Source organism: Triplophysa dalaica, chromosome 3, assembly GCF_015846415.1.
Source record: "Triplophysa dalaica isolate WHDGS20190420 chromosome 3, ASM1584641v1, whole genome shotgun sequence".
Lineage (NCBI taxonomy): Eukaryota > Metazoa > Chordata > Actinopteri > Cypriniformes > Nemacheilidae > Triplophysa > Triplophysa dalaica.
This window is the reverse complement of record NC_079544.1, coordinates 12,545,653-12,569,982: the sequence shown is the minus strand read 5'-3', so window position 1 is coordinate 12,569,982 and position 24,330 is coordinate 12,545,653. Positions and strand designations below refer to the sequence as shown.

The window sequence follows — 24,330 nt, the reverse complement described above, 5'->3', positions numbered from 1 at the left end:
ACGGGAACGGTGTCAATTACGCATATGCATAGGTTGAGTTTCTCCGCCGTACCTCTCATTAAGTTTAATTCAAACGAGAGGGGCTGATATATCAAGCCTCCAGACATTTCCTTTACAGACTGTGTGACATTTTGTGCCCACGCGCCGCTTTATGGCAAACACGGCTGGCCTTTTCTTCCCCGGCATTCAGATTTTCTCAAGCGCTCGGCCCGTTGAGAGCGTCTCTCTTTGTGATTCAATAAACAGCTGTCAGACAGAGTGAAGGAACAAAACAATGCGAAGACTGAAAATGTGTAACAAACTACTCTGCGCTGCTCACTGAATATTGCCAATAGAGCAACGGATCATCTTATTTACAATGTAGCATTAGGTAGTTTGAGTCTAGATATTTGATTTGAGCAGAGCAGGAAGAACCAAGACAACATATGAACAGCTTAAAATAACAATCGCAATATTAATACCAAACAATATCCTGGTTCCTATTGTGTCAATTTTTGTCAAACATCAGACTCCAGGTAGGCAAGTACACAAACAGATTCTGAGCTACGCAAGTACGATTTAACAACCATTTGCATTTTCAAAATATGCCCCAATTTATTATGCCAGTAACTGGCATGACAGCTACCTGTATCCATCGATGCAGCTGGCATTGATGTAGTCCGAGCCTTCCACTCCTCTGATTGGCTGCAGGCACACACGTGTCGACTCAAAGGGCATGATATTGACCAGCCGGTTTTTGAATTTGTTGCAGGGCAGGTTGGCGCTGATGAATCGTGACGTGTGGGCTTTGGAGTTGGCGAGCCTCTGTGGACACAAAGCTGGGTTTAGAGCAGAACCAAAGATCCAAACTTAAAAGACATTTCGAGATATTTGTGGGCTAGCTGTGCATTTCACAAAAACGATAAAGCCTGTTGGGATTGGTGAATGCAGGTACAGGATTGTTAGATTAGAGGTTTGTGCTGGTAGGTGGGGTAGCGGGGTGACTGGAAAAGCGAGGGATTAACTGGCAGCGGGCTAGAGAAAGCACAGATGGACATCAACAGAGAGCGCAGAGACCATTGGCTCTACTACAAGCTCTGTCTGTATTGGGTATCCACTCGAATCTCTGCACCAGATGCTGCTTCTGCTTCTAGTATCAAGCGTCACAAATATACCGCTGTTCATATACATCCCATAAGCAGTATTAACAGTTGGAAAAGTCAAGACAAACAAAGTCAAGACAAACTTTTACAGCGTCAATGACACTTGCATTAATAGTGTGCTCAGTTATTTTTTTGTTTCTGTTGTGTTATGGCAGACATCTTGGCGAAACACTGGCACTGAATTATTTCCGATGTAATGATATGTGTAGTATTAATACAATAATCACAGAGCAGGCACCTTAAACTCGAGCTCCATGGCTGTGACTGTCTCTCCGGACGGTGGCTGGGTGAGCTTCTGAATGTGGGCGTAAAGGTTCCGGGCCGGGACCTCAGTGTTCCCGCAGGTGGCGGCCTCCAGCAAGGCCTCGTGGATGAAGATGTACTGGTCCTCGGTCTGTACCATGTAGTTCCTCTGAGCTCTCATGCATGTGACGTGACCGTAGATATCCACCGTCTTCTCGTGCTTCATGCGTTCCAGCATGGCATCGATGACTATGAAGCATCCGGTGCGGCCCACTCCGGCGCTGTGAGACACAAAGCCGTTAACCCACTATCGAAAGCGTGTAGCAGACCACCAAAGTCCAGACCACCAAAGTCAGACCACCAAAGTCAGACCACCTAACTCTGCCACATGCAGTGCCACTGAGAAAAGCGACAACTGCTCACTTGGCTGCAGAGTTTTATACGTAAGTGACTGGGATGGATTGGCTCACCTGCAGTGCACTACCATCGGTCCAGCATCAGCGGGGTTGCAGGCCTTGACCCTACGCAGGAAGGCTAGGATGGGGGTGGGGTATTCAGGCACTCCGTGGTCCGGCCAGGCCATGAACTGGAACTGCCTGATCTCTCTTTTCTCGCTGGAGCCATTCTGTTGGAAACAAAGTGAAAAGGTGGCAACAGAGTGGCCTGCAAATAAGGAAACTTTGTATACGGAGAAGAAAGTGCAAGCGACTTTTTACCTTGTAAAGGGCGAAGGTTCGCACGCTGTAGGTTGCCAATTCCACAGCATCAAGCATGGTTACTTGGATCATTCCGTATGTCTCAGTGCCACGGACCGGCCAGTACTGGTCACACTTCACCTGTTTTATAGAAGAGCAGTAAAAACAAGAGCACATGAGTAAATAACGGTGGTCTCAAAGTATAAACTAAAGTTGCACCGATACTAAATTTCTCCACTGACACCATCTATCTTATATAGAGTGATATCTCCCGATACTGATTTTGAAGATTTAATGAATACTTTTTAACGTTCTGAATGTTTATACAATACTGGATTATTTATGCTTGTCTCATGATGATATTAAACCCAGTTAGTTATGGCAGAAGGGCATGCCACCTGTGTCCTATAATTCCAAAGGACAAAGCTAGCTCAGAATCCAGGGCAATGCTTATGAAGACCAACTTTTAAAAGTAAACATTATTCAAACCTGTACAAATGTGTTCCTCCCCAGACTATAAATGACACAGGATATTGTTTCTCCTTAAGGCTGAGAACTAAGACAAAGCCGCCAGTGGTGAAACTAGGTCAGCTGTTTCTATCTGTTCTCTAGGTTTTCTTCACAGGGATGTGTACGCCCATCAAGCGTGCTTTATGGCAGCACAGGTTTGCCAAAACCCACTCATTTACCACGCTAGCGCTGCCATAACATTTCTCTCTCAGACTATAAGGCTTGACCTCCAATCTGACCTTACAGCCATCAACAAAACCAGAGTGCACACATTCCATAAGAGGCGAATTACAGTATATCTACTGTCAAATATGTCATCGGATGTGAACCTTCCCTCTTTACAAGCACAGCAGTGCACTTAAAGAGCACATAGTGACTGGACTTTATAGGGACATGGGTCTCTTTAGCGCCAATAATAGACCATTTTTATAATACAAGGAGACATAACATGACAACTTTTTTCTTACACCCCTAGTACGTACCCTGGATTTCTCTTCCAGTCTTGTCATCATGACTATAGTACTGGCCCTTTGTTCCCACACCATCCTCCAGAAGTCACTCAGAGTCTCGGGCAAGGGCCCTTGTGTGGCGATGTAGGCATTCTGCTTACGGTAGCCGTCAATGTAGTTGGAATTGATGTAGTCGCTACCTGGAACACCTGCAGGGAGATAAAAACAGGGAAATATTAACTCATTGGCAGACAATTTGAATCAACACTTGCCTCTGCATTTGTGGTAATTGCAGCATTCCTAAACATACACAAACACACACGCATTTGTCACTTTAATGAAATGCTAAAGGTCAACAGTGTTTGGCATTTACCGTCCACGGGGGTAAGAACGACCCTCGAGTGGTCGTAAGCAATAACGTTGGCATAACGGTTCTTTGGCTTGTTGACCTCCAAGTTGGAGTTCTCCCAAGTGAACTGTTGTCCGGGATCAACGGACTGTTGTGGAAAAAAAAACAAGGGACAGAGAGAAAGAGAGAGAGAAATCTGTTCAGTCTTTTGAGGAACCTTGTTTGAAGCTTGATCCCACGGAGTGCCGCGGGGTATATTTCAACTAGCATCACTTCAGAAGGAGAGGCTTTGTTTCTATAGCAACCCAACATTTTTAACGGGCGACACAAAAGAACCAGAGATGACTTTCTCAAGAGCAGTAATTTGGAACCCTTTGTGGGTATATTTGAGTTCTGGTCCCTTACTAGTATTCACCTGCCCTGCATTACAAGTTCATCGGGTTTATTATCAGAAACAAACAACAGATGGCTTGGTGTTCTCTAACACCATAAATCAAACAAGATCACTGCATGAGGCTCTGACAATAGTTCCTACGAGTCTCTTTGTCTATACCTGGACTCATGTGGGTTTGATGCTAGATTTAGGATGGGGGTTTCATGTGGAGGAGAGTGCATTCACATGCTCAGAGTGGCCAAATGGAATACACGTGTCCATGTGGACTTCATGCCTGCACTTGTTTTCGCTCCTGCTGACAGAAGTGAGGAGGAAGGTGCAATGGCTGAGGAATACCAGTCTTAACAAAGAGACTGCAGATTTATGGAGACAGACATGAAGTTTTAAAGAAACAGGTGAACACATCTTGAGGAAAACCCGGCATTCAGAACATCTCTGTCAGCTTGCATGAGTTTATGCAGTACCAGGAATGGGTGGATGTCATTACCTGTGTTGGGCTATTAAAACCTTCAAGCTATTTCATAAATGTATGACTTTCTTTCTTCTGCAGAACACAAAAGAAGATATTTTAAAGAAAGTTGGTAACCGAACAGTGCTCACACCCATTCACCTTTATTGTATATGGACACAAAACCAATGCAAGTGAATAGGTGCTAGGGCTGTTTGGTTAATTTTTTTTATATTATCTTCTTCGGTGTTCAGCCGAAGAGAGAAAGTCTGAAATGTCAAGAGGACGAGTAAATGATGGCAGAATTTTCATTTTTGGGTGAACCTTTAAAGGTATCCACCTTGTAAGCGTTTTTGGAAGACATTATAACCAACAATGATGGGAATAACAGCGTTTTAAATAAACAGCGTTACTAACGGCGTGACACTGTGTCTACTGTTCTAATACATTCTATTGCCTCTTCTAGCGTCGCAACACGCCGCGCAGAATCTGGTATAGACACGGTGTTAGTAATTATAATCTAATGCACCTCACATCTTCAGATGCCGCCACAAAATTAGTAGCTGAGACCTTGTCCATATGTTTCCCTTTGAAAACTGAGTTTTCGTTTTAAAACGGTCTTCGACCACACTAGCGTTTTCAAGCGTTTTCTGAATGCTGCCTATCCACACTAAAACTGCTAAAATCTTCCATCCATGCTGCGCAGTAAAACATATGATGCTACAGCCTGTGTGGGCTTTTGTTCACTTACTGCCTTTATGAAACTATGTTCTCTCACATTGACCCACAGCCACATTAAAATAGTGTAGATTAGTGTACAATATATCATTCAAAATATTAATTTAACAATTACTATTCATGAGAAGTAACTAGTAACTATAACTAATTACTTTTTAAAAGTAACGTACCCAACACGGATAACCAAAAATAAAAATGAGAGATGTTATTGATACTAAAGTAATCACAAACATTAGTGTTTTCTTAAAAAGGGTCTGTAAATTAGTCTGTAAGATATAATCTCATCTATATGATAGCGTACTCATAAACTTTAAGCATGTAGCTGCATTTGAGATTTTTAATTTTCTCATCCAGCAAATTTTGAACTTAAATGAACCTCAAGACGTTTTCATTCTTTCTTATTTTTAGCACTTAAAAGATACACTTTGTCCAGCTCTGGTACCTGGATTCCTCAATCTGCCATCTACAAATTATTACACACAAGGGTTATCACTTTCTTCCACTGATTCTCGAGTCACAAAGCTCCTCGGCTCAAATGACACCGCAGGTCGTATCCGAGCATCGATCGGCAGCAATATGCAGCTGCCTGCTCGGCCAGTCAATAATGTCACGGGGTCTCTTGTTATTCAGCATTGATCTGCCTGCTCTGGACAAGGCTCTGATTGACTCAATGTCCATCAACCTCTACACCTCTCACCTCATCTGGAATAACACCGTCTTCCTCACATCCTTTACAACTTGTACCTCTGTAAACCGATTGTCTGTTTAATTTCAATCTAGATTGGGTTCAGAATTCAACAGCGAAACTTCTGGGCTTTACAATAATAAATAGTCATACCGAAGCGTGTCGCTCTGGAAGTTTATGTTAAACGCTCGCCATAAGCTTCTACGCATAAGTTCAGGTAATGTGCGAAAGAGACAGCTGGTATGCTGAGTGCGGTTGCTTGGCAAACAAGGCGAGCGAATATAAGCTGTCACTACATGGGCTGACAAGCTTTAGAGATGCAGATAATGATAGCAGTGGGAGGTGAGCACCAGCTCCTATTAAAAGCTAGGGCTCTAGCGGGTTGACAAACATAGGCTTGTTACTGGTGAGAATCAGTTGCTGATGGGCATGTTAGCTATTGCACTTGTCACCGGTGGAGACCGCGAGTGCTCTTCAGAGAGCTTTAAGACAGACGGGAGGATTTCATGAGACATCAAACATTCCAGGAGCTTTCTATATTCTGGTTTATGTGTGTATTAAGTTCATAGCATTCATGAACAGCTGACTTCTGGGTTGAACTAGAACATAAATATTCAGGTAATAATATACATGCCAGAAGGGTATTATAGTATGAAAACCCCAAACTCTAGATTGACTGGAATACCAAACTTAAAGGGATAGTTCAGAGAAAAATGAAAATTCTGTCATCATTTAGTCACTATGAAGTTGTTCCAAAACTGTATAAAATGATTTGTTGTGTTGAGAATATGGAAAAAACTGCTTTGAAGAACATGGGAAACTAAAGCAAGCACCAGAGTTTTTTCTCTACTATTGAAGTCAGTAGTGCCCCAGATCTGTTTAGATGCTAAATTCCTCTAAATATCTTAATTTGGGCAAATCCGTGAAAATGACAACCTTCTCACGAAAACATTAAGTTTTTACCAGCAGTTATTTAAATATTTTAACATTTGGTGGTTCAAATACCTATGTGAGATCTCTCTTCAAATTTGTAAAGCATTTGTTTTATTTTTAGTGCATGATTTTTCATATTCAGGTAAGTGCCATTTTTAGGATCGTCACATCCGTAAAGCTACATATTCCTCATAATTAAGTAACTATTTTATATTCTATAAAGAGTCATCCCTTCTCCATTCATTTGGTATTATTGCTTCAGGTTTGTGCATTTTATTTTACCAAAATCCTATAAAGTTTGTCGTCTCCTAAAAACCGCATCCTTTTTTTGTCACATCCATAACGCACGTTAATTTCCCTTTTTTTTTAATATAGATTTTTTTCATAGACAGACATTTTTTTGATGTTTAGACTCTATCAACAAGGGTTCAGTAAAATATAAACAGATGGTTCAATATATTCGTAACAAATTCCTTCTCTGAGCATTTTTATGTCAAGTTATTAACGCAAAATGTCATGTCCATAACGCTGGAAATGCCCTTTTGTTTTTTTGCATAAAAACTAAATTTACACAGGTTCGTAACAACTAGAGGGTGAGTAAATTATGAAAGAAATTTCATTTTTGGGTGAACTATCCCTTTAAGCCCCACTCCGACTTCGTGTTTCAACAGAAAGACCGCACAGGAATGAAAACAGCCCTGAGCGTGTTAAACATTTCAAGCTGTCTTTAAACGTCTTCTAAGCGTCCCACTTGTGATGAGGGATCTTGTACTTTTCTAGTCTGACATTTGTTTTCCAGCGTTTACAAGGCCATGGGAAGTGGGTGGCGATAATATTTGGCAGTTATAACTTGTGAAACACAGGGACACAATGAAACTGAGCAAAGAACGCATCGAGCAGAGAACGAAGCCAATAAACGTGATGGTGACCCGCTGCCTCGCTCATGCTGGCTGGACTAGACTACTCCCATTGGCCCAAGCGGAACCTTCTGTCCTCTTGAGAGGGGGTCTTCCTTGACAGGAGGAGATGACATCATGACATGCCAAGAGAAGACAGCGAGTTCTGTTTGGCTAGTGAGGGCGGAAGGAGAAATGTGTCACGTATGGTTGCTGACTTGCTCACTAGTGTCTCTAATATTTTAAAGCTCAATAAATGAAATCTATTGTTAAAAACAGGTCTCTAAATATTCTTTTCCACAGACGTAGAAAATGAAAAATTATAGTGTTACTATAAATAAGCCTGTAAAAGAAAAAAGTGCAAAGGACTTGTGTGATCTTGGCTAATCAATAACTTTTTCACTGCTGAATCTCTCACCCTTTATTCTATTTTCTAAAAGCTTGCATCAGAATTTCTGAGACTTGGACTCTACTAATACATCCACACTTAACATTTCTCAAAACCTCAACAGGGAATCTACTTCACAGATGCAAACACGGTCTGATCTTTCAATAATTCTACACCTTTGGGGAGATGACTGACAGGCATGCTTGCAAAAGCGCTCGTAGGGAACTATAATAGTTCTCAGTCTCAACACGGGGAAAGTGAGCATCTGCTTATCAGAGAGATGCAAGTGTGGAACAGCTGTCATAACACTGAATACTGACACTCTAAACATCGACGGCAGGAGAATCTATTGATATCACAGAGGCAATAGAGAAATCATGAACAAATAGTTTGAAACATAGAAAATGTAATATTACAGCACATACACCTGTGGGAATCGAACAATTAAACTGTGGCACAACCAAACTGCTCTCGTTTTAGATAATGGTAGATATTAGAGGTGATGTATGTCCACTAACTCACCTCATACTCCTGAGAGAAGCGGAGGGCGTCATTGGCCTTGAGTCTCTCAATATGGTCCGCAAGGTCACAAACTGTAATGGGTGGGTGTTCCCTCATTCCTGGAAAAATAAGAGGACAAAAATAGAAAAGAAATTACATATTACACAATACATAGACAGACAGACAGATAAAGCTGAAACTGAAGAAAAGCAATGGCTGGCTGACCAATGAGGGAAGGTTCGCATTACAGACAATCTGCCTTTAGGATTCCAGTGGCTGGTGAGGACGAATGAGCAGGACTGAGATCTTTAATGGGACATGGCTGGATATGATTCCCCATTATGACTTCATTATGTCCACAGTGAACACTAATGTCTCGTTGAGCCCCTTGCCAGCTACTCAATGCATTCATTACTGTGAGACAATGGCAGGAGCAAGGGATGCTCTCTCAATCAACCACACTAATGCAATGTCAAAACCCGGATCGCTTTGCTATGAGGTCCAGTAGCGTATAGACATTTTGTGCATAGCTTTGATGGAATATAGCAGCCACGTGCTACGGTGCGAAGTGAAAGTTATTTTTCTGCGTCACTAGCGGCACCTAATCAAATAACCAAAATAATAATGCTAGTTTAACTTGACAAAAGAGTATTGTGTATATTCAGAGGCTAATAGTGCAATAGGCAGTAGTATTAAATGAATACAGCACAGGCTACATCCATGTTAAACAGCAAGCTACTTAGGCAGAGAAGAGCTACAACCCAGCATGCAAAGCAGGCAAAGCTCATCGCAGATGTTCTGGAACCGGAATGAATAAATGTCCAAGGTCATTAAAACTGAAATGAGATGTAACCAGACAAGTGCCGATACGGGACTGGAAACGTTATCTGACTGATATATGCGATAAAACAACGGCAACAAGTGCACGACTCCTGCGGATAATGCAGGTTCAACACAAGATATTCCTGCTCATTCGAAATCCTGCTAGAGTTTATTTACTTACAATGTTTTCATCATAATATTGCTGCTGTCCTTATGAAACCTTGTATCTCCATATTTCGTGATTTTCTGTGACATGGACAACACAGTAGTATAGTAATCATATAAATTTAGTTCTGTGTTTTTTCTATTTCAAAATGTAAGTTGGTACGAAAAAAATGTACGCCTGCTCCATACCACGTGTAAATAGGGCATAAAACTGCACGTGACGTTCTGTATTCTTTTAGACAAACTGATGACACTGCATTTTGATGCACTATGTATCATAATGATATTTCACAAGTTATTTTGCCCTGTCTTTTATCATTTTTTACTTTTTAATTTTAGGGTAAAACGCAGAGCTCATCACTGTTCTTTTTTACACAGCCGTCCGATCATAGTGGAGAAGAGGCGGGACAAACACTACATTGACCATCATACACAACGATGAAGAAGTTAATATTATTACTGCATTTTCATATTGTTGCGAATATTCAGTTATATTCTTCAAAAATAAGATAATAATAACAAGTAGGCTAACTGTTGCGGATATTCTAAATCACAGCAACCACCGCATCTCTGGAGTAACGCAAATTGCCACCAAAGGGTTCTTAGGTGCTACCAGCTGGTCATTTGAAAAGAGCACCAGTTATTATAGATCATAGGTGGGGATGATGCTAATTGTGAGTGTGCGTGCATCCCCGCCCTAATTACGAATGATTGGAATATATTAACGTACACACATTTTATTACGAGAACTGATGTTTACGAAGTATTTGTGAATCTGGAGGACAGTTTTGGGGAAGGTCTGTTTTATCCTCAAATTACTCAAAATGTACTTATATATGTACGAATGTTTTATGAATTAGATCCAATGTGAGACAGCTTGTCTAAAACAATATTCTCTTTAAAATGGTAACTAACATTTTCTTTAGACATTGTATTTTTTCGCATATTTCAACTCAAGCATGCTCTTCACGGACTCCTGGGCTATAAAACACTATTTCACAACACTTAATGGCAAAATTGGTGGCTGTGGGAACTGAGAAACAGTGCAAATGTGTGTAAAAATTACAACAAATCAGTTTTAAATAAACTATATTAAAATGGTTCACAAATGACTTTTTCTTCACATTATCATCGTTAGTAAAATGTAACCGTTGTATGATGGACGTCATATTGTAGGATTCAAGACTGGAATAAATTCTGTACATAAAATGCATTATATAGGCATAGTGCAATATAAAGTTTAAAAGTGACCTTCATAACAAAATGTCTATGTTCAAAATACTACAAATCAACCCCTGGAATCTAAAAGCGTTTGTACTGTAGCTAAAGGAACACCTTTTACCCTTTACAATAACATAGCCACTGCGCTCCCACACCAAAAAAAATATTACACAACATTATTTAAAGTTTCGTAACCGAACGAAACACTGAAGTGCACTTGTGGTTTAGAAACCGTTGGCTTCAGCAGTGCGATTTTATTGTTAAAGAGGCGTATAGCTGTTTTGCCTGTGGTAATGATGTGCTCTTCAGGATTGAAAGGGTCTAAGAGGGGTCTGTAAAAGCCCAGCTTCACTGGCCCCAGTTAGCTATTAGAGGAGAGAGAGGCAGGCATGACATTTTCTACCTTCATCACGGCTCTGCCTCTCACTCACATTGGGAATGGAAGCCAGGAGGACTAATTAACGAAGATGGGTTGAAAGGGTGCAAGGACCTTGGGTAAATTGAGTCCATATGAGACACTCAAAGCACACAAGACGATGAGTAAAGGAACTCCAATAAACAGCTTTCCACCTGAATTCAATGCCACACAATGACAAATAGAGCCATAAATGGAATTTAAACCAGAGAGAGTCATTACGCTTTCTGACAGTCACTGCTTCATCAGTATACTCGCACTGCCGGCAGAAAGTCATAAAACAACAGTACATTTGTTTTTATACAATGTTCTGAATTAAGTACCAAAACGTCTTTTGCTGTTCCAAAACCACACTGTGAGAAATTGAACAAAACTACAGTTTTTCCACATAAATTCTAAATGCAAAATGAATTGGATGAACATCTGTCTGGCCATGACATGTTAAAGATGCAAAGATAGAGTTAAAAACAAACTGCTCAACGTAAGCAGCTGCTTAAAAAAGCATATTTATAAACAGTGTATGTGTGCCTTATATTTGAGATGCACTCTCAAGACTAAAAGCATCTCCTCTATCATGTGCCACGGTGAGGATAAGAAGATCTGCGCGGCGTTGACAGATCGCTCTGATTGCAAAGACACGCTGTCAGATCAGTTAATGTCTGCCCGCGTGTGTGCAAACACATCCTGTTTATGGTAAATTACATATTTGCTGGCATTTGCTGACGTGTTTTTATTCACAAAGAAAATAATATCAGCCTAACTCAACGAGAGACAGAGGACGGGGAGAATACGTGTCACTGCATTGCTCATATGGAAATAAGCAAATATATGAAACATTGTGTGTGTCCGTTTCTGACAAGTTTGTGTTGTATACTGTGTATGGTATTCTGTGCCAGTATGTTACCTGGCGTCTGGTAGTTGAGTCTCCTCATTTCGACAGGATCGGATGAGTTGGCCAGCAGACAGTCCTTCACACCACTAGAATGATCATCTTTGGGTAGGGGTGATGCCCTTTTCCTGTAAAAGAAAAATACAGTCAGTATTTTTCCATTGATTCATTCAGATGCCAGTCAAGGACTGACTGAAGATTTAACACAAAAAAATACAAATATCACAAACAACATAATAAAAAAGAATGAAAGCTTAGATGTGTGAGAAAGTGGAATGTGGACATATTAGTAGGTCACAAGCTATGAACCAACTAATTTGTATTAAAGAAAAATAATACTGCTCTTTTCCATCAAATGATATTGTATGTTGATCAGGAGTTATCGAACGTATTTAAAAAGGACAAAAAAGACACACAACATTGTGTTTTGCAAATTCTCTAGCAATGTTTCCAACTATGGTAGTCAATGGTGGCAAAGAACTGTTTGGTTACAAACATTCCTTTGGGCCTTACTCCAGTAAAATTTTGTGCTCTATTGGTTGCCTTTTATTTTAGGCTCTAATGGTTGTCATCGGCCAGCTAACATCCCACCATCAGAACTCAATACGTTGCCAGTAAAGGCCAACAGAGACCATTATAGTTTCTATTGAAACCAATTAAATTGCCATTAGAACAATTAAATCCCTTAGAATGGCTCTGATGGCTCTTTTTTTTTAGTAGGATTCCATTGGGTTGTGTGCGAGTCAGAAAGATTAAAACGGAACCCCAAAACAAGCGTCTGTTCAGAACCTCTCTCAACTCTCTGTTAGCTAGCTCACTAAATATTCAGGGTGCGACGCTCCATGTTTGTGGGGAAAACAAGGCGACTAGGTAATTAGCACATCAGCTGGATGGCACAACACCGGGTAATTACGCCACTGTAGCACCTGCACTCCCAAGTGCACTCTTCCAGCAGGTAAAGCTGTCGCGTGGTGGCACACACACATGCGGAGACGCAGAACATCTGTTGGTGGAAACCCATCCTCAGACGCACACAAATCCCAGACTAAAACGGGAGTGCCAACCGCACTGGAAATTTCACATCTCACTGCACTCCGCTTGTAAGGTTCTGAGCACAGTTTAGGCACTCAGGCGTTTTCTGTCTTTCATAAAGCCAAGCTGTGCGCTCAAACCCAAAGAGGGCCGCACCGAAGGGTCTTCAGCATATGCTGCTTAATAACGCCGAGCGCTAATCACCAGCGGCTTATTTCCTCTTCCCTCTCAGAGCGTAATATTCCAGCGCCCTCTTCGCCAGCGTACGCACAATAGGCCCCGGCACACTTCAATTATTCAGCGTTAAGTTAATACACCAGGAGCTAAAAGGAGCCATTTGTAAGAAGTTCTGAATTAAAGAACGACTCAAATGGAGAGATAAAAATAACAGCAAGTTGGCATTTTGCAGTGTGTGTGTGTGTAGGATTTTGCACATTAAAGACTAAGAAGGAAGAAGAGAGAAGAAAAAACACACACGATTGGGTGGAGGGAAATGTCAGCTTTGAAGAGGAGAACATTTCTATTTCAGCAGTCATCCGGCTGGCATTTCCTTTACAATGGGCCATTCAGGGCTCAGGTGAGACAGCAGAAAGGCTGACTGCACACGTTCGCTCGGTGTGACCTTCACGAGGGAGTGCAGGATCAACACAGAGAGAATGAGCACGGCACGGCAAAAAAAACACACACATCACAACCACCGAACAGAGAGCATGCACCACTGTGACAACTGCACCCAAAGCGCTGGAGCTTTTCAAGGACAACCGGGTGTTAGGGTGAGCTACTGTCCATCTGTATTCACAATTTAAACTTGTTCTGGATGATGGGCAGTCATTCAAAACAATATGCAGATGAACAGTAGCCCATCCAGCCACACCTACAGACCCTATGAAGGCTTTGACAGATGATCACAAATGATAAAGCGTAACAGAGACATCGGTGCATGATCTGAAAGGACCTACCTCTCCTGTTTGCTGCATTAGAGCGAGGGAAGGAAACATTTGGAAACGTTTAGAAACATTCAGAGAAAACATAATAAAACAAGAGATGGTTAGATTAGAGAGAAACTCTAAAACGCAGCAAAAGGCCAGTTATGAATCCCTCATGTGTATAATAGCAAAGCTTGACTGTCTGGCTCACAGCGGAGGACAGTGCAGGATGAGAGAGTTTACAGTAGCATCAGCAGGGTGTGGCAGCACTGATACACAATTGCTCCCCGCCGAGACTGAAAGCTGACTCTGCCATTTCACCGGGAATCTGTGCTCAGGTCTGCTTTGGATTCGAGACGCCACCCACGAATTCTCAGCGGTCAGGGGGGCGAAATGTTAGATTTGTGTAGAATGCACCAAAAAAAAATCTGACAAAAACACCCGCAAGGTTTTGTGTGACGTAAGGGATATCACGAAGACGGACCGGAGGGAATATTAGTCAGTACTGTATCTGCGCTGTGAACGGGACCACCGGGTCACGCCGCGAGCGCCATGTCTGCTTTATTCGGCTGAGTCAAGATGTCATTATGAATAATGTCCTCCTTTTGTTCCCTCCGCGGGAAAGCGTGCTAAAATTAGCCACATCGTGTTTCATGTACAAAGCAGACCTGAATTGAGACCATGGCTCGGGAACCAGATGAAGTGGAGCAGAGGTGTATTCCTCCGAAACGAGAGCTTTGAAAAGGCTGTTCCTTCATTTATCACAGCTTGTGAACTGAGAGTGCTCTCATATGCGTATTCAATTACATGGGGGGTTCTTCTTATTCCCCCGTTAACAAAACTATAGACATAATAACGTTTCTGATGGAAATATCTACGATATAATCAGTTATATCTCAACTCTTATTGCATATTTTTTTACTTTACTACTGTAATTTGTTTACAGAAATTTGTTTTGCTATGTTGCCCAATCCCAACGTTAATCATTTCTAATTATCTTAGCATGAAACTGATTTCAGTTCTATACATTCACATAAAAAAATTGTCCATACTTAACATTAAACTAAAACGAAAATAGCAACACGATAAGAATTCAAATCTATGATTGCAATTTAAAATCCTGTAAAGTTACAACAAGTGAACCTTTGGAGCCCCCTGCTGTTGGTGTGAATGAGTGATGTGAAAGCTCCTGCTCACCTCTTAAAGAGCAGGATGGCGATGACTATGATGATGATGACCACCACGGCAAGCACAGGGCCCATGACCCAAAGCATCTCGGGCTGCTCCATGGTGCGTGCCAGCTCGCTGCTATTCATGGACACCATGATGGGATCAGAGTATGGGCTGGCTGAGAAGATCCGCTGCACGAAGAGAAAGAGGTCATCCTTAAAGAACTTAATCATAAATGGAGATATATAGAGACCATTCCAAATTTTATACTATGTCATACTATGTTCCCTCTACAAGGTTCCTGTTAACCCTGTTACGCACTCATTTCATAAACGCAAGTCATAGCTCGCTGTCTGTATGACAACATAGAAAATATGCACTTTTTGTACACGCAATACAAGAAAGCAAATTGTAAAAGGGTAAGAATGTGGTGTGAATGTGTTAAAATATACAGCAAGAACAAGACATTCTCAAGACATCTCTCTCTCTCTCTCTTTGGCTTTGATAAATGGAGGCAGAGACGAGGAATCATATCCTCTTCATTAGTGCTCAAACCGTGGTGATAGTAAGCTGGCTGGAGGGAAGGAGGAAGCGACAGGAAGAAAAAAGAGCAAGTGTGAAGAGACATAAATGAGACATCTTTCTGCTGTGCCCAATTCCATCTACACACCCGGGGACAAGCTGGGATTCTGCCTCACAAACTGTCTGAGATGAAAAGAATGAGGGGGAAAAGGGACGAAAGACAGAAAAAGAGAGAGAGAGAGAGAGAGAGAGGCTGTCACTAGTGCTCTCTTTATCAGCATGGGGAAAGGGCATCCACACGGAAACCAGTTCCCTAGGGGCCAAAGCCCTTTGATTTCCTCTTACTCCACCCTATGACAGCAGAGGAGACCGCTGTAATCTGGATCACTGCCTCATCTCGACTCTTCCAAGAGTGCACAGATATTAATTGAAGAGATAAAAAGGATAGTAGCTCTAGGAGACTTGAGAAGTCAAAAAGCAGTTACGTTATCTCTTCTGCTAATGTGACACATCTGAATGTTAATACATATAATATAAGTAATATAAATATGACATTTTACTTCACACTTGTGTTGTTTGTGTCTTACAGTGACAGTTCACCCCAAAATAAAAAATCTATCATTTACTCGCACTCGAGTTGATCTAAATCAGTATCATTCCCTTGTTCAGATGAACACAACGAAAGATATTTTGAAGAATGTTTGTACGCAAACGGTTCTTGGTTGACTACCATAGTAGGAAAAATTGCTTGATAAATGTGCCAGTTATAAGGCACTTTTGACTACCATGGTCTACCAATGTTGGTCAAGAACTGTTTGGTCACAAGCATCCATCCAAATATATTTCTCTGTGTTCATCAGAACAAAGAAATGTATGAAGATTTAGAACAACTTGAGTATATGATGACAGAATTTTCATTTTTGGTTGAACTATCCCTTCAAATTATATGAAATAACAAGTTATATTGGTTTAAAATGGTCTATTTTTGCTGGTCAAAAATGACAAGGAATCACAAAAACAGTGAATCAGACATATCAAACCAGCCCACAAAAATGGAAAGAAAAAATCTGAAAACAATATGAAAGCCTACTTGTAAAACCATTAGGACTGTTTTTGCACTTTTATAAAAACCTAGCATTTTGCACATGCTGTGTTAAAAGCCAACATGTTTCACAGAACAGACAAGTGACTAAATAAATAAATATCACCCGGCGTCCTAGAATACTAACTCAAAATCCATTGAGTGGATAAGGACGGGTATTTGTGCTTGAGGCAGAAGAGGAGCAAGTTAATGACATCTCAGCTCTGTGGTCTCAGCGCAGGATTTCTGCTAATGTAAACACTTTATCTGACAGAAACAGCTCAGCCACAGGCTGTCCTCTGACTTTACCAGCCACTTTGCTCTCTTGGTTTGGTTCTTATGTTTCTTTTTAAAAAGCAGCACACCACTCTCTAAAGTTCTCTCTCTCCTCTGGACATCCTCTCTAACCCACCTCTCTATCTTTCGCTCTCTTAACATCTTCAGCTTGCTTGTGCTCGCTTGTTTAAAACGATTCTGTTTACACACTCTATCTATCATTGGATTTCACACTCCTCTAGGCTTGTTTATCTGCCACAGGAGATGCTAGTACACATAGGCAATCTGTCTTCCGCTTTTTCTTTACATTTTATACCTCCACGGACAGGACCGTGGCTTGTGTCCTTCTGTTGGACTGTTACTGGGTCTTAATTTCTGCCGTGTGCATTTGTGTATGTTTTCACATAGACACATTATTGTGTCACTGTCCCACTTTCCTTAAAGCTATTGTGTCTCGCATCCAAGCCATTAATTTGTTCCCTCTGACAAATCTATTGCAGGAAAGCGACAGGAGAGCCGAATGCAAAGCACAGCTGTGGCAGATATGGGACGCTGGGTGCTCCTCTGAGATAGTGTTCTTAGGCCATGGACAAACACAAATGCTTGTTCTTAAAAACCTTACTCAAAAGTTGTCAGTTCATTTTCGATTTTTACTTCATTAATTAAACAAGCATGCACGTGCATCCCAACAATCTCTATGGATCAGAAATCTCTCGCAGAGGTTTCCACAAGGGGATATAAGAAGAAGACGCGGCAAGCCTTATGAAATGCTGAGTATGGACGTTGTCCCCTTCATAACGCATGGAGGACAGATTAATGCTTAAGCTTTAGGGATACTTAAGACCCAGCTTCAAGAGAATCGGGACAAGCTTCCGTGCTCCCGCGTAAATCTATTCTTCTGCTCTATCCACAGCGCAGAGACTGAGCCTTAAAATGCCAAACAATGCTGACGCTACCATGAGAGACAATTATGAATATTTCTTCAACGTATCCTCTGGAGATCAGGGCTGTAACTTTTACATAAGATTATTTCCAGGGCTGAGAGGGTACGGAGTTTGATTTTCTAAAGGTGCAGTGAGTGATTTCTGATAAACACTGTTGATATTTGAAATCGATAACCATAAAAACACACCACTGCGTTTATTGCCCCTCCCTCAAAATAGCAAACAGATGCTCACTCTCTTCCTCATCATGAGTGTATACGCCTTCTATTGGTGATTGGTTGGTATGTGGTGTACTTTTTGAACACACACACAAAACACATAGCCATCAAATATTCATGAAAATGTTTGTCTGGGTGTTCATTTCAGTTTTTAAGTTCGATTTCTTACTCAAAATGTATTTTATATTCTGTGATGTCATCAAGGCTATGTACCTGTTTCTCATTGGCGATGACAGGGTACTGATCCTTGAGTTCAGCCATGACAAAGCACAGGTAATGCTGGTTATTAGGAACCGGCCGATTGAAGAAGCCATTGTAAGTCTTTTCATCACCCAGGGTGAAGGTATCTGGGAGATAATCCAGTTTTGCGGTGATGTACGGCCTGACGTTGTCTGTGTGACGTCGTCTCCTGAGAAGGGCTCCCTCACTAGACTCCAGAAGCTAGAGAGCAGATCAGACACAAGTGTAGTATATGAGGCTTTTTGCCATGTATACTAGCTTGGAAAAGAAGACACTTTGAAGAAAGTTGGCAACCGAACAGTACTGGACCCCATTCACTTATTGTATGCACACAAAACCAATGCAAGTGAATGGGGTCCAGTTAACAGTATTTTTCAAAATATATTTTTTTGTGTTCTGGGGAAGAAAGAAAGTCATACAGGTTTGAAATGAAAAGAGGATGAGCACATGATGACAGCACTAACATTTTGGGCTGAACTATCAGCACAAGACAGCTCAAATTTTCATTTAAGTCTGGGACTAGTCTTAAGTCTTCTCTGTGAAACCGGTCATAAATGTTCAATTTCTTGAATGTGCTAAAAATGCTGAGATGTATTTTACTTTACACATTGTTTATTACAACAAATTCTCTTTTTTTAAATTTCACTTTTTAAATGATTAAATATACTAATAAGCACTTTTCAATAATTTTAACTGTTTAGATATTGGCAAAACCTTGTGACAAACATAAAGGGTGACTAATAATAATGATTTATGGTAAAAAAATATGGATATACAAGGTTTCAGCAGGACAGCAGCGATCTACAAATTACAAACAACATGTAACAACATCAATGAAACATTCTATATAACCATCACAAACTTCCAGGGTTAAAAACTTTTATCTCTAGAAAGTACAAAATGTAAAACTTACCTCATCAAGTTCCATCTCATCAGGATTAGACCATTTACGTGAAGATGTAAGAGACACTGGTACGACCACGATGTAGTACCATCTACACAGAAAGAAAAGTTTTAAGCATATAAACCTTTAGTGCTCTTAACCACAGTACAAACCAAAATGTCTATTAGACTAGTCAGAAGTGTAAAATATGACCCATTCCACTTGCTTGCCATGTAATAACCTCAGTTCATAATTCCAACAAAACTGGTTTCAAATAATCTTGTTATAAATTCAAAGTGTCAGTGAAGCGCTCACGAATGAGGTGGTACGGACAAGCGTAACTTCTTGAGAACGCTCATAATAAGGCTGGGGCTTTAATTTAGCTGGTGTGTGAGATGAGAGGAGAGCCATTTTGAAAATAAGCTCTCCCGTTCATCCCTTCGCTGCAGCGCTCCACCATTACTGGAGAACAAAGTGCTGTGTCGTACAAGAAATCCCACATCAATCAGCACACCTCCAAATGCCAATCTTCTCCTAGACTTTCTCATCCTCAACACACTGCTAATCTTTTTACCAATCAAAAAAGGCACTCCGGAGCACAGCCCTGTTTCTCCTACTGGGATTGGCAACAAGATCTCAAAGGTTTTTTTGGACCACATTGCACCGGCTCTGATTTTGCAGACGGTCATAAGGTCAGAGAAGAAATTCCCTGGTTTTCTGGTTCAGCCACAAATTAGTTACATTTCTTTTTAGGGAATGTAATTGGCTTTGGACTCAGATTCGAGCTCATTCTCTCCAAGGAAACGAAAAAATGATCTCCACTTTGCTTCCATTGCCTCTTCATTCATGAAAAATTAAGTGTTCACAATAACATAAACATAAGAGCCCATTCTCATGCATAAATTATTACAAGGCGTTCTAAAAAGGTACGTCAAATGAAGGGCCACCACCCAAAGCCCGGCAAAGCTTTGGTGAAGAGCACTTAGCGGTAATGACGGGCTCTCTGTGGCAAGAACATGAGAAACAGCACCGTGTCTATTTTCTACAGGCAGAACGTGCTCATATCCCCCATCATGACAGGTTGAACTCTAAATGGTCTTGAATCAAGAGGTTGAGATATATCTTCCCTTCAGCTAAGACTGCAAACAGCCCGTCTTGCCGTGTTTTCCACCATTGATTTCAAAGCGTTCTCTCATGGAGAGACGGCAGCAGAAACAGTCACTGTGTAGCCTGACAAGGACCTTCTTCTGGATGGAAAAGAAGGTCAAACGTAAAGCTAAAATACAGTAGCATGACGTCACTACGGCTAGAAAAAGAATGAGCAGCGTTTGCAGGATGGTAGTTTGCTGAGGTGGATAGATTCTGTCTGAGCGTGGGGGGGAATAATTGCATGGTAATGGTGTGTGAGCTACATCGCAGAACGGAAAGCGTGGCGTCACTGACCTGACTAGAGCTGCAGGCGTTACTCTGGGCAGCAATACTGCATGCCTATGGATTTATGAGGCTTATATAGAGGAAAATGTAGCGGCAGCAGAAATGATGCACGATTATGACTTAACCCAAACTGTCAAAGTTTCAACGATTGAGATTGAAACTTGCAATTATTATTTATACACCTTCTATTAAAACACTTATTTTATGAGGACAGACTACAAATCATCATGTATCTTCACGTCCAAATCAAGCTGAATATTCTTGATTGTTTGTGTAACCCTTGAAGGCATGAGACATAATATATATCATTCTACACGTGAGAGTACTGCAGTACTGACCTGACAGGTGCCGTGGTGGGCACTTTGGGCAGGTTAACTGTGATTTTTCCGGTGCTGGTCTGATCTGGTTTGTAAAGGACTGGTTTGGATTTGAACAGGTCTGGGGCTGTGCGGATGGACACCTGCTGCTGCAGACCTCCGGCAGTGTTTCCTCTGCTCATCAGCACGAAGGAGTAATCTGTATCCGGCTGCAGACGCGTGATCAGCTTCCTCTTCAGGTTGCCCTGAACCTCCACGCTCTGCTGGTTATAGAGGATCTACGGGAGGGAGAGGTTCAGATTTCACTCAGTCGCACGGCTCACTAAATCTAACAGCCCTCCTAAAATGACTAGCTCAGTTAGCGTTTCATTTAACTGAACCCACATACAGAATCTGATAGCATTAACAGACCATATACCAACACAGTTGCTCTCAGAGATGGAAAGCGTGCGTTGTTTTTTGGTCTCGTCACATTGGGACATTAGCGTAATGATTTATGCTAGCCTTGGGCCTGCAGAGAAACCACACAGACAGTCTGTCAGGTTCACTGGAGGCCCGAGAGTGTTCTGACAGACTTTCCACAGTGTTTCAGCAAGCTGACCTAAAGCGTGAGTCCAGCTTCCCTGAGTTGCATGCAAATGTACAGAATCAGCAGTTACAGTAAAAGCCTAATGAGTAACATTTTTACTAGCCGGCTGTATAATTCTCTATAGAGATTTGTCTGGCGTGGCTGTTAATATAATATCTTTGCAAATATCCAGGTTTGAACTGTTATCTGCAGCCGAGATTAGGAGTACAGCAAATCAATTTTTTCTCACCTTAAAAGGCACTTGAGATTTGTAGTTTTCTGGTACCTCCCAGGTTAGAAGGACAGAAGTTTTCATGACAGCTTTGACACCAAAACTTGTAGCAAATGCTATTGGACAGAAAGAGACAAATACATAAACTCAGGGTTTGAATTACGTGTACAGCCGCAGAAAAAATTAAGAAACGAATCCAAATTATTATTACTTATTTGATGAATTTACTATTTATATGTATTTTTTTCATTCTGTGAACCACTAACAATATTTCTACCAAATTTCAAATAAAGATTCTATTTGCATGTGTTTGCATAAAATGAAAACTGGAGAAATGGGTCAAAATAACAGAAAAGATGCTCTGTATTTTTTCAGACCCCAAACACTACGAAGTTCAAATTCACTTTTAAGTAATACAACAATAATATTTGTAAATGTAGTTAGAAAAAGTTCACAAAATGAAACAAAAACGATCATTTTACCTAAACAAATAGTACATTTTAAAAGCAGAAAAACTGTATCTGAAATGGTCTCTTAATTTTTCCCGCAGCTGTTTATTTCAGAGAGATTGTTAAAAAAAAAACATCTCAAAACTCTCTCAACAAAAAACAAAAACAATACCAAGAGAAATAATCGGTACACCCACTTAAAAGGCTACATAAAACTCTAGTAATTGCAATGAGATGCTATTCCATAATGAAGCTCAGGGCGACATTTGAGTTTACTTGAATATTTGGGAATCAAGAAAATTACATATGTAGGGTATCCCAGTTTCCTATAAAACAGACCCCCAGATGTGAGGATAATTGGATTTTTTATATTCCATCTAAAGTCAGCGAATTTATCACAGTGTTATTACGAGTGTGGAAAATTGGCTGCACCTATCAAGCGTGCGTAATACTGCAACATAATAACATTCATTGTTTATCAGGTGATTTAGACGTGCCGCTCCTGTGACAAAATAGAGGACAGGGTAATTCCATCTTAATTTCAAACGCATCCTGATGGAGAAAGTGTGAACGTGATCTTTTAGGAAATGTGACGGGGCATGTCTGTGTTAAAAGCAGTGCATGAATTTGAACTACATGAAGTTAAGTTATATTTACGAGTGTTACCATGAAATCAAAATGATCATTTTTACAATTTAAACACTAACCGGGTGATGTAGACATGGTCCTGCTCTGTATACTTGGGCTTATGCGACCAGCTCCCTTGCTTGTGAAGGCTTGGACGCGGATATCATAGGTGGTGTCCGGTTGAAGTCCTTGAATGGTCATCTGGGTGTCATTTGTGTTGACTGTGCTGTTCTGCTTAATGTTGATATCATGGTAGAATACTTTGTATTGCGTGATACGGCCATTTCGCTCAGACAGGGCAGGGGGTTCCCAGGACAACCGGGTGGTGGATGTGGTTAGGCCCACTACACGCAGGTTGAGTGGGAACCCACTGGGCACATCCTCTGGAGTGATGATCTCTTTTACATACTCCTCTCCGGCTCCTGCCCGGTTCCTGGCACTAAGCTGAAAGCTGTACGTGGCGCCCTTATGCAGGTCAGTGGCGGTGTAGTGGTCATCTAAACGGGCGAACTCGCGGACCTCGTAGGTCTCTTCCTCTAGACGCTTGTATCTCAGACGGTAGCCAATAAGTTCACCAACCATGTCTTTGGGAGACTGCCACTGGATCAGAGCTGTGTTGCCAATGGTTGTGCTGATGATCATGGTGGGTTTTCCAGGCACTGTGGGAGGCAGAGTAAAGAAACATTACGGAAGAGGTGGTTATTGTGCTGGACCTCTTATAGTGCACACTATGATTACACATCAAATAACCTCCACGAAAAGTGCTTTTGCTCTTTATTTGATCTCAACTATTGTATTTTTTTTAATTAGAGCAAATATCCTTCTGAACTTTAAATGTCAAAGCTTATTCTGGTATATAACAGTAAGACAGACAAATCCTTTTTGGTAACTAGTTGAGAGAAACAAAGGATTTTTTGGTACAATTTTTGTAATATAAATAAAATGTTTCCATTTTCTCTACCAGCTGAGTGAAAATATGTCTTAAATGGAAAAAGTGATTCAAGCTGCTTTGGAATAAATGCCACCAGACATTGATGTGGATGTCTTTGAAAACTTTTATAGACCCATATACAGAATATAAATGGCATTTTCAACTCAATTAACTTCAATAATGTAAAATATGTAATAGTGAATTGAGACATTAAAAAGCGGTTGGGTTTGATTCTGTCCTTGATTTTTCTCATCGACTTATTTCCTCCCACATTTAATTTCTTTCCTTAGTTGTAAAACGTTTAAAACAACAAATTGTTTTATTTTAGCTTAACATACTGAGTACTTTAGCTTTCATCTTTACTTTCCCTACATTTTACAGTTTGGCTAATATTTATATATCGCTGCTCCTTCTGAAACCTTGTATCTCCATATTTCGCAATTTTAATTTTTTGCCATAAATCATGATAATTAGTCGCCCTTTATGTTTGTCACTAGATTTCGCATTTATCTAATCAATAAAAGTATTAAAAAGTGATTGTCAACTTAGACAACACAGTATGTAATAATTCAAAAAGCACTGTGTTTTTTCCATTTT

General features: G+C 40.8%; 1 protein-coding gene across 9 annotated transcripts in view; it reads right to left on the bottom strand.

Annotated features, from left to right (window-relative positions):
• Nucleotides 1–24,330, bottom strand: part of ptprfb (protein tyrosine phosphatase receptor type Fb) — a 150,362-nt gene that overhangs the window by 5,300 nt on the left and 120,732 nt on the right. For all 9 annotated transcript variants that reach the window (XM_056743205.1, XM_056743204.1, XM_056743207.1 and 6 more), the window contains 14 exons: nucleotides 22,883–23,461; nucleotides 21,745–21,842; nucleotides 20,948–21,204; nucleotides 19,206–19,287; nucleotides 18,266–18,493; nucleotides 15,039–15,202; nucleotides 11,899–12,011; nucleotides 8,393–8,490; nucleotides 3,413–3,536; nucleotides 3,073–3,248; nucleotides 2,102–2,221; nucleotides 1,856–2,010; nucleotides 1,381–1,666; nucleotides 626–804 (listed from right to left, as the gene is read on the bottom strand). In XM_056743205.1, the coding sequence (XP_056599183.1) occupies nucleotides 626–804; nucleotides 1,381–1,666; nucleotides 1,856–2,010; nucleotides 2,102–2,221; nucleotides 3,073–3,248; nucleotides 3,413–3,536; nucleotides 8,393–8,490; nucleotides 11,899–12,011; nucleotides 15,039–15,202; nucleotides 18,266–18,493; nucleotides 19,206–19,287; nucleotides 20,948–21,204; nucleotides 21,745–21,842; nucleotides 22,883–23,461 (2,659 nt within the window). The remainder of the gene's footprint in view (nucleotides 1–625; nucleotides 805–1,380; nucleotides 1,667–1,855; nucleotides 2,011–2,101; nucleotides 2,222–3,072; nucleotides 3,249–3,412; nucleotides 3,537–8,392; nucleotides 8,491–11,898; nucleotides 12,012–15,038; nucleotides 15,203–18,265; nucleotides 18,494–19,205; nucleotides 19,288–20,947; nucleotides 21,205–21,744; nucleotides 21,843–22,882; nucleotides 23,462–24,330) is intronic.